This window comes from Dama dama, chromosome 11 (genome assembly GCF_033118175.1).
Source record: "Dama dama isolate Ldn47 chromosome 11, ASM3311817v1, whole genome shotgun sequence".
Lineage (NCBI taxonomy): Eukaryota > Metazoa > Chordata > Mammalia > Artiodactyla > Cervidae > Dama > Dama dama.
In genome coordinates, this window is record NC_083691.1 from 10674858 (window position 1) to 10693517 (window position 18660).

The 18660-nt window shown below is 38.5% G+C and overlaps 1 protein-coding gene across 1 annotated transcript in view; it reads left to right on the forward strand.

The window, feature by feature from the left end:
• The window catches only part of PPP6C (protein phosphatase 6 catalytic subunit), a 38209-nt gene that overhangs the window by 10361 nt on the left and 9188 nt on the right, over positions 1–18660 (forward strand). The window contains exon 2 of the mRNA XM_061154668.1: positions 11883–11978. Coding sequence (XP_061010651.1) covers positions 11883–11978 — 96 coding nt within the window. The remainder of the gene's footprint in view (positions 1–11882; positions 11979–18660) is intronic.

Genomic DNA, 18660 nt, shown 5'->3' on the forward strand with positions numbered 1-18660 from the left:
GAATTAAATTCACCCATTCTGGTTCATTTCAGTTCACTGATTCCTAAAATGTTGATGTTCATTCTTGCCATCCTCTGTTTGACCACTTCCAATTTACCTTGATTCATGGACCTAACATTCCAGGTTCCTATGCAGTGTTGCTCTTTACAGCATTGGACTTTATTTCCATCACATTTCAATACACATCGGGGTGGTGTTTTTGCTTTGGCTCTATCTCTTTATTCTTTCTGGGGTTACTTCTCCACTCTTCTCCAGTAGCATATTTGGCATCTCCTAAGCTGGGGAGTTCATGTTTCAGTGTCATATCTTTTTGCCTTCTCATACTGTTCATGAGGTTCTCAAGGCAAGAATACTGAAGTAGTTTACCATTCCCTTCTCCAGTGGACCACATTTTGTCAGAACTCTCCACCATGGCCCATCTGTCCTGGGTGGCCCTACACAGCCTGGCAGGACAGCAGACCCCCACAACAAAGAATTACCAGTAGTGCCATGGTTGAGAAACTCTGATATTTACTGAAGATACAGATATTTCCTTATGGATTGTAAGAGTGTGGATGTCATTATCATCTTGGATTCCCACTCTTCATTCCCAGTGATTTGTATTCTAGTAGAGACTCTATTCAAAGGCTGTGTAAAATATAGTCTTAGATTTTTATTTCTTAAGAAATTTTATAAATCCCAGTATGTAAAAGTAAATAAAGGAAATAGTGTGTTTTATATAACAAGATCAGCTAAACAAAGAATTACAAAAATTTAAAACCTAGTATATTTGAGGGAACAAGAGGGAACAGGGAGACAGAGCAGAGAATGGAATGGATCTGTAAACAGGCATCTTGAGGAAAAGGTAGAGGACGGAGAAAAGGTCTCCTAAGAATGGGCCCATAAACCTCTACTTATTATTATTTTTTGGCCGTACCTTGCGTTACAGGAGACTTTCCTGAGCAGGGATGGAGCCCATGCCCCCCGCAGTGGAAGTGCAGAGTCCCAGCCACTGGACTCCCAGGGAAGTCCCAACCTCTACTTTTTCAGGGATTAGAAATTAATTAGTCATCGTGGGGAGAAATGGATAGTTTGCCCTAAATTTGGGGTAAGATTAAGAATCTTGCCTCAGTGACTGTTTGGGGCAGTAAAAGAGAAACCAGGCTTCCTACAAACCAAGCAGCAAAACAGATCTGTGAAGGACTTTGGAGGAGCTTGTCCATGGCAGGGCTGGGCTCTGTGAGGCCACTGTGTGTGTCGTTGACTGACATATGTAGAATTTGTACTGAGATTTCACAGACTACTTGTTTTTATGTGTGCTTGACATGAATTTGTAAGCTGCTGCTGAACTGGAGAGATGAGAGGCATGGCTTTGGCTTAGAGGCTCAGTGCCCTAAATCCCCAGTTGGGATGCAGAAGTGGCAGTTATAGGAGACAGCTGTTGCTTTACTCAAGTTAGCGTGCCTGGCCTCAGGTTGAAGATGCTGCCTAAGTTGTTTACACGGTTCCCTGGACACTCACTGACTTTTAAGATTGGCAGGGCTTCATGGTGATGCTCTTTAGCTTATGGTTTGCTGTTACTCTCAGATCAGCGCTGGTGGGTATGGGCCGGTCACCAGAGGTGACTTGCAGTTCAGGAGGCACTGTGGGTCAGGAGAGCCAGTCATATTTGGGTGCAAATTCTGGCACATTGAGAATGGGAGCTGTGGAGTCCCTCATGAACCTGTGCTGTGATTAGTTTCAGAATGTTAGATGAGAACTCACTTTGTTCTAAAAAAGGTACAGAGTGCTTTACAAAGAAGCATTCAATATAGCAAGATAAGTTATTTTTAGAATAAGTAAGAAGAATGAGACAGAGAAAAGAAATAGGAAACCAAGATGGGGCCAGTTGTAAAAGTAAGAAAAGTACATGTTAAATAAAAGCTATGATGACCAAGTAACTTCTTTGAGATTAGGCCTTAAACTTTCTAGGACCCTACAGAAAGATGGAAACTGATCAATTAAAAAAATTTACAGAGTCTGTAAGATGATAAAAAGTAATCTTCTCAGGGAAATCGCATCTATTCCTGATAGAGGCAGCAACGGGACATTCCTCCCCAGTCCTCCTTGAAGGCAGCTATTTAATCACAACACTCTGTGCACCTTGTTTATAGTCCACACAATGACAGCCTCAGTAGGGGCTGTTTCCTGGTCCTTTACTGCATATAGGTTGATGGCATGACATTAAAGTACAATTTGGGAAAAAGCAATTGAGGAAGGAAGCAGTGTAACGTAGGGTGAGGACAGGCCTCTCTAGAGGACAGTCTGGCTTAATTCACGGAGTTTATAAGTAGGTTGGTTTGTTTGGGTAGCATCTTAATATCTGCCCTTTAAAGGGATGTATGGGTTCTCAGGTGGCTCAGTGGTGTAGAACCCGCCTGCCAATGCAGGAGACATGGGTTCGATCCCTGGGTCAGGAAGATCCCTTGGAGAAGGAAATGGCAACTTGCTCCAGTATTCTTGTCTGGGAAATTCCATGGACAGAGGAACCTGGTAGGCTAGAGTCCATGGGGTCATGAAAAGTGGGACACAACTTAGCAACGAAACAACAACAACAAAAGCTATATTATGTGTGGGCTTTGACCTTCGCTTCTGGAAAGCACCATATGACCCAGCAATCCCACTCCTAGGCACATACCCTGAGGAAACCAAAATTGATAAAGACGCATGTATCCCATTGTTCATTGCAGCACCATTTATGATAGCTAGAACATGAAAACAACCTAGATGTCCATCGACAGATGAATGGATAAAGTAAGTTGTGGTACATATACACAATGGAATATTACTTAACCATAAAAAGGAACACATTGAGTCAGGTGGATAAACCTAGAGCCTATTATACAGAGTGAAGGAAGCCAGAAAGAGAAATATAAATATTGTATACTCATGCATATATACGGAATCTAGAAGAATGGTACTGAAGAATTTATTTGCAGGGCAGCAGTGGAGAAACAGACATAGAGTATAGACTTATGGAGATGGGGAGAGGGGAGGAGAGGGGGAGATGTAAGGAGAGAGTAACATGGAGACTCCCATGACCACATGTAAAATAGACGCCATGGGAATTTGCTGTCTGGCTCAGGAAATGCAAGCAGGGGCTCTGGAGCCACCGGGAGGGGCGGGGCGGGGCGGGAGGTGGGGGCGGTTCAGAAGGGAGGGTGTATGTGTACTGATGTCTCCTCTGATTCATGTTGAGGTTCGACAGAAAACAAAATTCTGTAAAGCAGTTGTCCTTTAATTAAAAAATAAGTTTAAAAAATGTATAGTTTCAGAAACTACATTTAAAAGTATAAATTGCTTCTCTACTAGGCTGACTTAGAAGAAGTAGTGCTCTTTATCCTGACTGGCCGAGAAGGGAGGCTGTAAGGAAAGGTTGTAAAAGTACAGGCCAGGCGTGGCGTACTTGTTCTTTGGAACCATCCTTAAGCTCGGCGGAAGGGAGTTAGGGTTTAAAAAATGCAGAATGTAAACTTTGGGAGCTAATTACCAGTAATGAGAAATTATACATCACAAGTCTACTGGATTAAAATAGAAATAGGTTGCTGTACAACATTGATCTTTTGAGACTTGAAGGACAGCTACCTCTGTCCACAAGAAGTAGATTTGAGTGGTTAAGAGCAAGGTGGTAATTATTATTTTTAAATAGGTAGTATATATTGCTAATTAAAAATAATAGCTTTATGAGACATAATTTACATAAAAATTTTAAAGTATATAACTCAGTGGGGTTTTTTTCCTAATGGGTTTTAGTATATTTACAGAGTTGTGCAACCATTGCCATAATCAATGTTAGAACATTGTTATCACCCCACAGAGAAACTATACCCATTGATAGAAATTCCCCATTTCTCCTTACCTCAAACCTCAGCCGTAAGCAGCCACTTATCTATTCTATATCTTTTTTGTTTGTTTTTAAAGTTTATTTATATATGTATATATTTTTGCCACTTTTTTTGTTTAATCGAAGGATAATTGCTTTACAGAATTGTGTGGTTTTCTGTCATAGGTCAACAAGAATCAGCCATAGGTACACCCATGTTCTTTCCCTTCCTCTCTTCCTTCACTTCCCTCCCCTCTGATGAATTTACCTTTTCTAGACATTTCAGGTAAATTGAATCATATATTATGTGGCCTTTTGTGACTGGCTTATTTAGCATATTTTCAAGGTTCATCTATATGGTAACATGTATCTATACTTTATTTCTTTCTGTGGCTGAATGATGTTTCATTTTATGGATATACCACATTTTCTTAATCCATTCATCTGTTGATAGACTTGAGTTGTTTCCCCCTTTTGATTATGGTGAATAATGCTGCAGTGAACATTGATGTATAAGTGTCTGTTCGAGTTCCTGCTTTCGGTTCTTTTGGGTGTGTACCCAGAGTGGAATTGCTGGGTCACATGGTAATTCTGTGTTGAGTGTTTGAGGAACTGCCAAACACTTTTCCAAAGTGGTTGTACCATTTTATATTCCTACCAGCAATGTGTAAGGGTTCCAGTTTCTTCACATCTTTGCCAACACTTGTTATTTTTTGTCTTTATGTGTAAAGTGGTATCCCATTTTTAAAAAAAGTTTTATTTATTTTTGTTTATTTGACTGCATTGGGTCTTAGTTGCAGCATGTGGGGTCTAGTTCCTTGACCAGGAATTGAACCCAGGCCCCCTGCATTGGGAGTGCAGAGTCTTAGCTACTGGACCACCAGGGAAGGCCCCTCATTTTGGTTTTGATTTATATTTATTTTCCTTATGACTAGTGATATTGACTATCCATGTGGCTATTGGCCATTTGTATTTCTTCTTTGGAAGTATATCCAAGTTCTTTGGCCATTTAAAAAATCTATTTATTTACTTGGCTGTCCCTGGGTCTTAGTTGTGGCACACAAGATCCTTGATCTTCACTGCAGCATGCTGGATCTTTCGTTGTGGCATGTGGTATCTACTTCCCTGACCAGGGATGGAACCTGAGCCTCTTGCATTGGGAGCACAGTCTTTTCCACTGGACCACCAGGAAAGTTGCTTCCTGTTTTTTAAGTTAGGATGTCTTTTTGTTGTTGAGTTGTAGGAGTTCTTTGTATATTCTGGATATTAAACTTCTATCAGATAAATGATTTCCAAATATTTTCTCCTATTCTACAGGTTATCTTTTAACTCTCTTGATAATGTCCTTTGATGCACAAAATTTTTTTATTTTGATGAAGTTTATTTTTTCTTTTATTGCTCATGCTTAAATCCAGGATCATAAAGATTTATCCCTATGTTTTTTTCTAAGAGTTTAATAGTTTTTAGCATTTATATTTAGATCATTGATCCATTTTGAGTTAATTTTTGTGTATGATGTGAGGTAGCAGTCCAGCTTCATTCTTTTGTGGAAATCCAGTTGACTTAGCACCCTCTGTTGAAAAGATTGTTCTTCCTGATAACATATTTTTAACAATCTTTTTGTATGGATAATACATTCATATGGCTCCAGACTTAAACAGTGTGAAAGACTCTAAAAGTCACAGCTTCCCCCCGTTCTTGCCTCCTGCCACCCAGTCACCCAGCCCCGTCCTTGTTTTGGATACAGTGTTAGGGTTCTTACGGAGCCTTTCAGAAACAACAGTTTAGGTGTGGCAAGTAAATATAAGCAAGTGTGTGTTTTTATGTGTGTGTGTACTATATATATTTTGCTTTAATAAAAGAGGTAGCATATATGTTATTATGCAGTTTTTCAATTAAGGCTGTTTTCTAGTTTCAAAATAACATTAAGTTTTTTGCAAAAGAAATGCAGAATCCACAGGAAACTATGAAGAATAACCTACAATATACCTGTTTCCTTCCACCAAGAATAAAATTTTTTCACACTTTTTAAATTTTTTTTATCCTTTTTTAAAAAAATATTTATTTTATTTATTTAGCTGTGCCAGGTCTTAGTTGCAGCACGCTGGGTCTTCTTTAGTTGTGGCGTGCAGACTCCTAGTTGCGGCATGTGGGATCTAGTTCTCTGACCAGGGATCAAACCTGGGTCCACCACACTGGGAGCACGGAGTCTTAGCCACTGGACCACCAGGAAAGTCCCTTTCGGGCTTTTTTAAAAAGTGAAATAAATAAAGATGAAGGTGGAATTCCTTTTGTTTGACATCTCCAGCAACTGCTGTTTTGGGTTTGATACATATTCTTCTAACTCATATTTTATAATTCAGAGTATGCTTTTATGTCATAGATTTTTTTGTTGTTGTTATTGTAGATTTTGTATATGACTCTCTGTATGTAAAGCTCCATAGTGTTTTTTGCATGCACTGCCTTATTTAATCCTTAGAATATCCCCAGGTTGGTATTTCTGTTGTGGACGAGGAAACTGAGGCACAGAGAGATCAAGTAACTTAGCAGGGTTACACAGCTAAGTAACAGACAGTAAACCAAGTAATAAGTAATACGAGTAGAGCTGATATTTGTTCTGTGATCTCTTTGACTTCAAAGACTGTGCCCTTAACCTCTGAACTGTGCCCTGGTATTACTTGTGTATGATGTTCTCCGATTGGTACGTGTTGATTTAGGAATAAAGGAGTTTTCCCTCTCGGCCCTACTCTGTTTCTCCAAAATTTGACCTTCTATCAGCGTTGAACATGGTTGATCACTCCTCTTTTGAAATGTTTTCCTCATAGGAATTCCATAATACCACACTCGCATGGTTTCCTTTGTACTTCATCAAGCAGTCTCTTTTGCTGGTTCCCCCTCCCCCGCCCCCCAACTTCTGTGAGAAGTATTAGGACTCATGTTTTTTTGAACTTACCCTTTTCTCTGTTTATAAGCAGCCACGTTAGTTGTCTCTTCTAGTCTCATGACTTGGACTGTATATTTTCTGACAGTCTCCAGACTGGTCTCTGTAGTTTGGATACTTTCCCTTGAAAACAGGACTCATTTGATCAGCTGTATAAAGCATGTCTCAGGCACCTTGAAGTCTGACGGGCATCACAGACTTATTGTGTCAAAATCAAGCTCTTACAGCCAAATGGTGGCAACAACCCACATGTCCAGCAACTGGTGGATAGATAAGCAAAATGTGATAAACACATACAACGGAATATTATTCAGCTGTAAAAAAAGAATAAAGAAATAATGCATGTTACAATGTGGCTGAACTTTAAAAACATATATTAAGTGAAAGAAGCCAGTCACAAAAGGCCCCATTTCCAGATGTCCAGAATGAACAAATCCAAAGACACAGCAGATGAATTATTGTCTACGGCTGTGGGGTGAGGTTATGGGAATTGGGAGATGCATGCTAATGAGTACATTAGTGATCTTTTTGGGGTGATCAAAATGTTTAAAATTGATTATGATGATGGTTGCTCAACAGCGAATATGCTAAAAACCATTGAATTTTACACGGTAAAGGGGCAAATTTTATGATATGTGATTTGTATCTCAATGAAGTTGTTAAAAAGACCCCTCAGATTCCTGGTTCCTCATCACTCAAACCAAACCCAAACAAATCAAAACATTCTACTTACGAAAACATAATTGAGAAGCACTGGGCTTTCTAAAATTAAAACTTTGGTTTGCAAAAGACACTGTCAAGAGATTGAGAAGGTGAACCACAAACTGGGAGAATATATTTGTGAAAGATTTACTTGATAAATTCAACAGTACAAAAACAAACAGCCCTATTAAACCTTATTAAAAATGGGCCAAAGACCTGAACAGGTACCTCACCAAAGAAAACATATAGAAGACAGATAAGCATATGAAAAGGTGCTCAATAGCTCAATATCATATGTCATTAGGGAAATGCAGATTAAAATACCAGGGTCACGCTCCTTCACACTTGTGACGCTGACCGCACTGGCAGAAGCAGAAGCTGTCACTCGTTGTTGATGGGGATGCAGACTTGAGGAGCCACTCTGGAAGATCTTTTTCAGTTGGGCTTCCCTGATAGCTCAGTTGGTAAAGAATCTGCCTGCAATGCAGGAGACCCCTGTTTGCTACCTGAGTTGGGAAGATCTGCTGGAGAAGGGATAGGCTACCCACTCCTGTATTCTTGGGCTTTGCTGGTAGCTCAGCTGGGAAAGAATCCACCTGCAATGCAGGAGGCCTGAGTTCAACTCCTGGGTTGGGAAGATTCCCTAGAGAAGGGAAAGGCTACCCACTCCAGTATTCTGGCCTGGAGAATTCCATGGAAAAGTCCATGGGGTCGCAAAGAGTCAGACGCAACTGAGTGAGTTTTACTTTCACTTTACCAGGCTCAACACCATTACCATATGTTGTAGCAGTCTTGCTCCTTGGTGTTTATCCAAATGGACTGAACATGTCCACCACAAAACCTATACACAGATGTTTATTCATAATACACATTCATAATTGCCCATAATTATTCATAATTGCCCAAATTTGATAACAACCAAGGTATCATTCAGTAGATGAATGGTTACACTGGTACGTTGAGACAATGGAATGTTAATCAGCTCTAAGAAGAAATGATCAAGCCATGAAAAGACAGGAAGGAAGCTTAATTGCATATTACTCTGTGAAAGATGCCAACCTGAAAAGGCAACATAGGTACGATTCCAACTACATGACATTCTAGTGAAGGCAAAACTATGGTGATAGTAAAAAGATCGGTTGTTTTCATCTTTTCCCTATACCTTGCCCTACACATCTCTTCCATCTAGATGCTCATTTGTATCCTTTTATCACGTCCTTTAATAAGCTGATGAATGCAGGTGCTTCCCTGAGTTCTGCGAGCTGCTCTAGCAAATATTCAAACTCACGGAAGAGGTCTTTGGAACCTCTGATCTATAGCTGATTGGTTAAAAGTGCAGTTGATATAACCTGGGCTTGCAGCTGGTGTCTGAAATGTGTGTGTATGTTGGTGGGGGAGTGAGGGGGGCAGTCTTGTGGGACTGAGCTCTTAACCTGAGAGATCTGACACTATCTCTAGTAAATAGTGTCAGAGTCGGGTTAAATTGTAGGGGACCCAGCTGATGTTACAGAGATTGCATATTGTAGGGAGGAAAAAACCTCCATACATTTGGTGACCAGAAGTGTCAGAAATATGAGTGTTCTGAGTAACTAGTCAAGGAGACATATAAGACAGATTCACGCAGTAGGGAAGAACTGAGATTTTCCCTACATGGGGAGGAAAAAGCTGAGTTTTTTTTTTTTTAAACAAATGTAAAATGAAACTGAAGGACTTTTCATCAGTATCTTTTCCTGTTATGAATAATGAATGGATTTTATGTCAGGACCAAGGACTGTTTATTGAAGTCTGTGAGGTTTGTAGGAAATTCAGCACAAGAAAGAGCTCGCTACTCTAGGGCCAGAAGGACTCCAGGCCAAAAGGAAGATCTTTCCTTTGAGGTGCTATTTGAAGGTCAGAATTTATCCTAGGAATAAGAATGACTCTTTATTTTGAACATTTCTAAACAGCTTGGTTTCCCCTCATTTTCTTTTGGGGGGCCTCTTTTCTTACTCCTCCTCCCTCCTTCCATTGTGGCTGCTCTCTGGTGCTTACCTGTGTATAAAGTATTGTGGCTATAACTGTTAAAGTGTGTCTCTGCTATATTTAAGTAAGTTTTGGCATTTAGATTCCATAATTAATGTTTAGAATCATTTCATTATGCTTGTGTAGTTTAATTTGTCCTTTCTTGGCTGACCTTCTTAAAATCTAATTTTATGAGATTTTAATTTTAATACAGCCTCTGACTAGTATAACTTGTCTCAGATGGAAGGAGGTTTCCCCTCCAGTTCTCTTTACACAGCAGACTGTACCCTTCCTTCTCCAGAGAACTGTTGTGAGAATTGTTTTCCTTCTGTGAAATCTTTTGGTTTGAGTACTTTCAGAGGACAAATATTTTTAAAATGCAAACATTTAGAGTTCTTTTTGAAAAGTAGAGTGATTCTTTAATTTTAGATTTATATTTTATAGTTAATTCTAGTTAACCTTTTTATTTTGAAATAATCATAGATTTATATGCATTTTTCAGAAATAACACCAAAAGATCCCTTGTACTCTGTTTCCAGTTTTTTGTTTTTTTTTAAATTATTTATATATTTGGCTGTGCGGTTTTTAGTTGTGGCATGTGAACTCTTAGTTGCAGCATGTGAGATCCAGTTCCCTGACCAGGGATTGAACCCGGGCACCTGCACCGTGCATTGGGAGCTCAGAGTCCCAGCCCTTGGACCACCAGGGAGGTCTCCCTTTATCCAGTTTTCCCTGGTAGTAACATCTTGTAGAACAGATATCACAACCAAGATATTGACATTGATACACCCCAGGATCTTGTTCTCCAGTTTTACTTGTACTTATTTGTGTATTTAGTTCTTTGCAGTTTTATTATGTTTATAGTCTCATGTATCCAATACCACATTTAAGACACAGTTCCATCACCCCAGGGAGTCCACATGTTGTCCTTTTTATAACCTTACCTATTTCCCTCCTGTTGCTCCTAACTCCTAGACCCTTGGCAGTCAACCAGTTTGGTCTCTATTTCTGTAAATTTTTTAATTTGAAGAATGTTATATAAATGGAGTCATACAGTATGTAACATTGTGGGGTAGGGTTCCCCCCCAACTGAGCATAATTCCCTTGAAATTTATCCAGATTGTCATGTGTCAATAGTTTGTTTCCTTCTATTTCTGAATAGTATTCCATTGTGTGAATGTGCTGTAACTTAACTAGTCACTGTTGAAGGACATCTGATTTATTTCCAGTTTTTGGCTGTCATGAATTAAACTTCTGTGGACTTCCGCGTACAGTTTTTTATGTGATCATAAATTTTCATTGCCAAGAGTGCAGTTGCTGGATCATATTTGCTAAGTGCATGGTTTGTAATTTACTTAAAAAATTAGCAGATAAAGACCTTTTCCTTTTAGAATGATTGACTTTTACTTTTTGTGTGTGTGTGTGAAAAATATCAGTTGACAGTTCCTTGCAAAGCTGTCTGTCTTCTAGAACCTGTTACCTGTGTAGCTGAGCAATTGAACTGAACTGAACTGAACCTGTGTAGCCAGGGAGTTTGCATTTTGGAATAGGCATTGTGAGAGGAAGGTGAAAGCTGACAGATCAAATCCCAGAGTCATCATAGAGTAGTTTGCTTTTCTGTGAAATAATACATACATTTTGTTCAGTTGTTCAGTCATGTCTGATTCTTTGTGATCCCATAGACTACAGTACGCCAGGCTTCCCTGTCCTTCACTATCTCCTGGAACTTGCTCAAACTCATGTCCATTGAGTTGGTGATGCCATCCAACCATTTTGTCCTCTGTTGTCCCCTTCTCCTGCCTTCAATCTTTCCCAGCATCAGGGACTTTTCTAAAATAAGTCAGCCCTTTACATCAGGTGGCCAAAGTGTTGGAGCTTCAGCTTCAGCATCAGTCCCTCCAGTGAATATTCAGGATTGATTTCCTTTAGGATTGACTGGTTTGATCTCCTTGCAGTCCAAGGAACTCCCAAGAGTCTTGTTCCGCACAGCAGTTCAAAAGCATCAGTTCTTTGCTGCTCAGCTTTTTTATGATCCAGTTCTCACATCCATACATGACTACTGGAAAAACCATAGCTTTGACTATACGGACCTTTGTCAGCAGAGTAATGTCTCTGCTTTTTAATACGCTGTCTAGGGTTGTCATAGCTTTTCTTCCAAGGAGCAAGTGTCTTTTAATTTCATGGCTGCAGTCACCATCTGCAGTGATTTTGGAGCCCAGGAAAATAAAGTCTCTCACTGTTTCCATTGTTTCCCCATCTATTTGCCATGAAGTGATGGACCAGATGCCATGATCTTAATGTTGAGTTATTACATATGTTAGTTCTTGTCATTTTTGCACTTGGTCTTCAGCTTTAATGTTGTAATAAAAGGTTGCATTTTATTTTCTTGTCTTACAGCGGCTATGTGACTACGTTTGTGATCTCCTGTTGGAAGAGTCAAATGTCCAGCCAGTATCAACACCAGTAACAGTGTGTGGAGACATACATGGACAGGTAAAATTTCATGAGGAGAGTTTTAGCTTTTGTACTGTCTGTCCATAGTCCATGTGTGTTTCCACTTGTGCTGTAAAATATTAAAAAAAAAAAAAAAAAAAGGAGCAGCTAGTGGTTGGTTAGGATGCCTCAGTCTGTGTGATACTAATGATTCCTGGTTACTGTTAAACTGAATAAAAGCAGTAGTCAAATTATTCATGCACTTTGTTGAAATCACATTTAGGAAGTGAACTGAGTGAAGCATTATTTTTCTGTGGACAGGAGGAGATAGGAAATAACTACAGACTGACTGCTCATAGCTATTATGGTTGATAGGAGATGCTTTGGTTTTGGGCCTAATTTTCTATTCATTCTACGCATTGCTGTTGTATTCATTCTGTTCGCTTAATGTCTTATTTTATTGAAAATTCATCATTTCCTTAGTGGGAATGAGAATAACTGTTCAGAAAAACTATTGGTGCATGATTTCACAGCAATTCTGTGGTAGAATGAAGTGAGAAAGGCAGTTCACCTTTTCATCTGCTGGGATTTTGTTTGTTTTTAAGAGTTTCAGAGCATTGACAGGAGGGGTACACCTCATTTTTAGACTCTTACTGTCAGTGTTTAGCCTGATTAGGAAACTGTGTATTTGTGGAGTTTTTTTTATTTTTTCCTGGGTAATGAAAGCTGAGCAAAACACTCATAGCCTGCTCCATGCATGCAGTGGAGTTGGGGCTAATATAATATATTGTGACATAATATAGTATATTATTATAATAATAATATATTGTGACCAACATTGGATTTATGAATGCCAACATGACCTTAACTATGACTGCCTAAAGGAGCAGAAAGGTGTGTAGATTATTTGTGATTGAGTTGGGTTTTTCAGTCTGTTCTCTGAATGTTTGATGTTATAGTAAATGACATCTGCATGTTTTCAGCTTCTAAATAGAAACCCCATTATGTCATATTTGATCTGTTAAAATTCTAGTTCTCTAAAGTAAACCATTAGGAGGGTATTTTTTGGTTTCCATGTTAACTTTTCTCCTAAAGTATAATAAACATTTCTATTTTGCTAACATAAAGGATATTAATATAGGAAGTGCCTTTAACATATTTATAAAAGTTGGAATAAACCAAGCAGTGTTTTCCTTTGATTATAATATTAAAATTGAAGGGTTACCTGTGTTTGGCTGCACTGTGTAGGTCATGGGATCTTAGTTCCAGACCAGAGATTAAATCTGTGCCCTCAGATTCCATCAGCTGTGAAAGTGCAGAGTCCTAACTACTGGACCACCAGGAAATTCCCCAAGGACTTTTCAGTATATGAATTATAGTCAGGATCAAAGGTCAGGAAGTTAGAGACAACTTCATACTACTAAAATTAATAAATTTACACTTCCGTAATATATATACCTTCAGTCAAATGTACAACTCTTGCTTTCATTTATCTTGTGTTTTGAGATTAATAAAGTGCTTTCTCATAAATTCCATGTCAGTTTTTTCTTTGTTTAAGGGTTCCATGAAATTGGATCATTTTGTGGAGAAGGACTGAGACTGAAAAATTGAGGAATTAGCCTAAATTCACATAGTTAGTAAGGGACAGAGCTGAGATTTGAAACTCATATAAGTGCCCAGTAGCCCATATTATTATTATTATTATTTTTGCCTGCACAGTTTGCTCACCCACCTGCTGTCACTTCCCTGACCGGTATTTGAACCTGGGCCCCATCAGTGAAGGCTCAGAATCCTAACCACTAGGCCACCAGGGAACTCCCAGTCCATGTTAAGACTGCCACCAAACTGAACAGTGTTTCTCTTGTACCCTTTAAAACAATTGCTCATCGAAAGCATAGGACTTGAGAAGCTTCTAAATGTCTGTAGACTAAAGTCAAATATAAGATGTGTCTTTTGGGACTTGTACAGTTGTCTTCCCCTTGGGCCAGTTCTGGAATCGCAGGATTGGATTATGACTATAAATAAGCTGATAGAAAGTGTTGGCACGCATACAGTGCCAGGAAGCATTGAAACAGTATAGTCTAGTGAGGAGGTTGTAGAGTTCAGTGTCAGACAGAGCATGGTTTAAGTCCTGCCTGGGTACATAATAGCTGTTTAAGAGCCACTTCAGCTAGCTCTTCAGTTCTTTAGATATGTGGACCTTTGAGGGTCTGTAAGATGGCACAGAATCAACTGAAGGTAAAACTGCTGGTGCCTCCCTGATCAAGGGAGTGTCACCACGCCTATGCTGGTTGTCCTTGTATTCTTCACCAGCATGCGTGCATTTACAGTAAAATAAAATGCCAGTATCATTTAAGAATGTCCTTGATGAACTAGTAATATTAATTAATAGTAGCTCTTAACCATTGAGTAGATATATCTTTTGAACAGCCCCTGTGATGAAATAGGAAATATGCATAAAGCACATCTACTGCATGTCAAAGAAAAATGGTTTTCTCAAAAGAAGATTACTTTTGCAGTTTTGTATCTCCATCTGAAATAGCCTCTTTTTTTTTTTCTTTTTAATGGAATGCTATTTTTACTTGAGAGAATGAATGACCAACTATGAGTATTTGGCAACTATTTTGCAAAAGTAAGTGAAGTGAGCCAGTCACTTTAAGAGGAACAATTGATAGTATTTGTTGCTAATGCCAGAATTTGAGTTTTCAAGAAAATAATTGGACTTTTAGAAAATTTGAATTCACCACCATGAAGCTCCTAGCTTCTGGTACCCAAAAGACTTTTCTGATGAGATGAGTGATAATATTAACAAATACTTTTTTAATGATTATAAGGAAATACTATTTTTCATTTTCAAATAACCAGAGTGTATTACCCACTCAAAGTGTTAGACCAACCTATCTAACACAGTTTGAGAAGAGACCAGTTGTCCAGTTTTGATGTTTTAGAAGAAAAATATGCACCATTATCTCTAAAGGTTATTAAAATTCTGCTCCCTTTTGTAACACATACCTGTATGAAACTGGATTTTCTTTGTATACTTTAAACAGCATATCCCAACAGATTGGCTGTTCAGTTCAGTTCAGTTCAGTCGCTCAGTCGTGTCTGACTCTTTGCAGCCCCATGGACTGCAGCACACGAGACCTCCTTGTCCATCACCAACTCCCGGAGTTTACTCAAACTCATGTCCATTGAGTTGGTGATGCCATCCCACCATCTCATCCTCTGTCATCCCCTTCTCCTCCCACCTTCAGTTTTTTCCAGCATCAGGGTCTTTTCAAATGAGTCAGTTCTTCGCATCAGGTGGCCAAAGTGTTGGAGTTTCAGCTTCAGCGTCAGTCCTTCCAATGAATATTCAGGACTGAATATTCAGATTGGCTGTAGAGGTAGGCTATGAAACCCAAGCTGTGCTCTTTTTTGCCAGGCATTAAAGAGATTTCCAAAAATGTAAAACAGTGCCAGTCTTCTCATAAATTTGTTTTGTTTCACTTTGGAAAACAGTTTATTTTTCATTAAAAATATGTGTATATTATTACTTAGTGAGTTATTGATTTTCTTTAATTTAATTTTTTATTTTGGGGTATTGTTGATTTACAATGTTATGTTTCAGATGTACAGCAAAGTGATTCAGTTATACATACACATATATGCATTCTTTTTCCATATAGGTTATTACAGAATATTGAGTTCTCTGTGCTATACAGTAGGTCCTTACTGTTTATTTCATTTAAAGTAGTATGTATATGTTAATCCCAAACTCCTAATTCATCCCTCCCCGATTTTTAAAATGAATTTCAGTTCACCTCAGTTCAGTCGCTCAGTCATGTCTGACTCTTTGTGACCCCATGGACTGCAGCACACCAGGCCTCCCTGTCCATCACCAACTCCCAGAGTCTACTCAAACTCATGTCCATTGAGTCGGTGATGCCATCCAACCATCTCATCTTCTGTCGTCCCCTTCTCCTCCCGCCCTCAATCTTTCCCAGCATCAGGGTCTTTTCAAATGAGTCAGCTCTTCGCATCAGGTGGCCAAAGTGTTGGAGTTTCAGCTTCAACATCAATCCTTCTAATGGACACTCAGGACTGATCTCCTTTAGGATGGACTGGTTGGATCTCCTTGCAGTCCAAGGGACTCTCAAAAGTCTTCTCTAACACCACAGTTCAAACGCATCAATTCTTCTGCACTCAGCTTTCTTTATAGTCCAACTCTCACATCCATACATGACTACTGGATAAACCATAACTTTGACTAGATGGACCTTTGTTGGCAGTGTAATGTGTCTGCTTTTTTAATATGCTGTCTAGGTTGGTCATGACTTTCCTTCCCAGGAGTAAGTGTCTTTTAATTTCATGGCTGCAATCATAATCAGCAGTGATTTTGGAGCCCAGAAAAATAAAGTCAGCCACTCTTTCCACTGTTTCCCCATCTATTTGCCATGAAGTGATGGGACTGGATGCTATGATTTTAGTTTTCTGAATGTTGAGTTTTAAGCCAAATTTTTCACTCTCCTCTTCACTTTCATCAAGAGGCTCTTTAGTTCTTCTTCGCTTTCTGCCGTAAGGGTGGTGTCATCTGCATATCTGACGTTTAAACATTAGCGATGATCACTTTAAAATTCTAATATGGTTAATACTGATTCATATAGTGTAAAAACAAAAGCCTTTGAGGACCAAACTACTGAGCTGGCCAACTGTTTCCTTGCCTCTAATAATGGGGTAAAATCCACATCTCAGGATTCGTTTTGTTTTAAAATAAGAAAACTTATACAGAGTGTGTGATGTGAAAAACATACAATAGACGGTAGAAATTATTTGTGAAATACTGAGATGGGCTCCCAGTAATGTATGACAGTTACTTGTCTCCATATGTTTTTAGTAACTCTTTATTGTATATATATTTTTTAATTTTTTATTGAAAGATAATTGCTTTACAGAATTCTGTTGTTTTCTGTCAAACCTCAGCCTGAATCAGCCATAGGTATACATCTATCCCTCCCTTTTGAACCTCCCTCCCATCTCCCTCCCCATCCTCCCCTTTAGGTTCATACAGAGCCCCTGTCTGAGTTTCTTAGCCATACAGCCGATTCCCACTGGCTATCTGTTTTACATTTGGTAATGTGAGTTTTCATGTTACTCTTTCCATACATCTCACCCTCTCCTCCCCTCTCCCCAAGTCCACAAGTCTGTTCTCTATGTCTGTTTCTCCATTGCTGCCCTGTTTAAGTAAATTCTTCAGTACCAGTTTTCCAGATTCCATATATATGTGTTAGAATACAATATTTATATTTCTCTTTCTGACTCACTTTAGTAACTCTTTATTATATTAAAGAATTTTGGAAAAACTTTCAGTATGGAGTAGGTATGGGTCCCTAAAGCAGAATTTTTGGTCATCCATTAAATATATATAAATTAAATGGAAATTTACAAAGCTTCTATTCAAGAACATGTTGCTGCAGACATCTGGAGTAAAGTCTAAGGACACTCACTCTTCTACAATACTTTTAAAGAAACAGCTATTTTATAAAACTTTTTAAGTGTTTCCTTTCAGACTTGTGTGTATATACTCAATATTTTACATAGTAAAATTGTATAGTTATGTTATAGGTTTAGTTTTGTGTTCTGTTGCACTTTGCTACATAGTTTCCATTATAATCATTATTTATGACTGCGTGAGGTCTGGGTCTTACTAATATTCCCCTATGTTGGTCATGAAGGTTGTTTCTTCTCTTATTAGAAATGGTGCTATGATGCATTTTCTTTATGTTACACACCTTTTCTTCCCCCCCTTTAAGGATATAGTCACAGAAGTGGAATTACTAGGCTAAAGTAACACACACACACACACCTGTGTGTATGTATTACATATACACATATATACACCGAGTGTGTGTATAAATGTATATACTTATTTTTTACTGCTTATATTGTGTGTGATTGTTTATACATATGTGATATACACATGCATACATATATGTGAGATGGGAAGTGAGAAGTAATATTACTACGTAAATTTTACTTTCATATGTAAACGACAGACGTGAAGGAAATTATGAATAGTAGTTGGTATAGTATAGTCAATACCTTAATCCAAAATTCTTTTTCAGAAAAACTGTGATGTTTTGCTTAGGAAGTAGGATTAGGATAATCTAGTTGACTGAAGTTATCAAGCACACATTTTTGTCAGTTAAATTTTCAGGCAAATAGAGTATGATGAAATATACTTTTTTTGTTTTTAATATATTGATTATTGAGAAGACTCTCCACAGCTGTAGAGCCTAAGGATACACATCTCTGAAAGCAGAGTATAGGAAGGTAGATTGATCTGCTCTGTAGGACACTATGAAGTGTCATGTAAACTCATTCTTTGAAAGAAATTCTTATCGACTTGCTTCCTTAACTTTTGTCTCTTTAAAATAGATGCAGAATGTGGGACAAAATGATTGGGTTAGCTTATCGACAGTTAGGTAACTGATACATGATTTCAGATTCTGTAGTGATAGACGGGGAGATGTATGAAAGAAATTTGAGGGGGTTTGCCATGACATTGATGAGGTAGGAATGACTTTAGTGATAACTGAAAGCTTCATTTTAGTGCTTTATTTTTTAAGGCTTGGAAGCTGTGTGCTTGGTAGTTTAGTTTGCACTTTATTTCTTTTTATGAATGTACATATTTGAAGTCTTAATTCACCGCTTCTTTACACAGTTTGGCCTCAGTTTCATTATTTTACTCCTTCACAGGAAT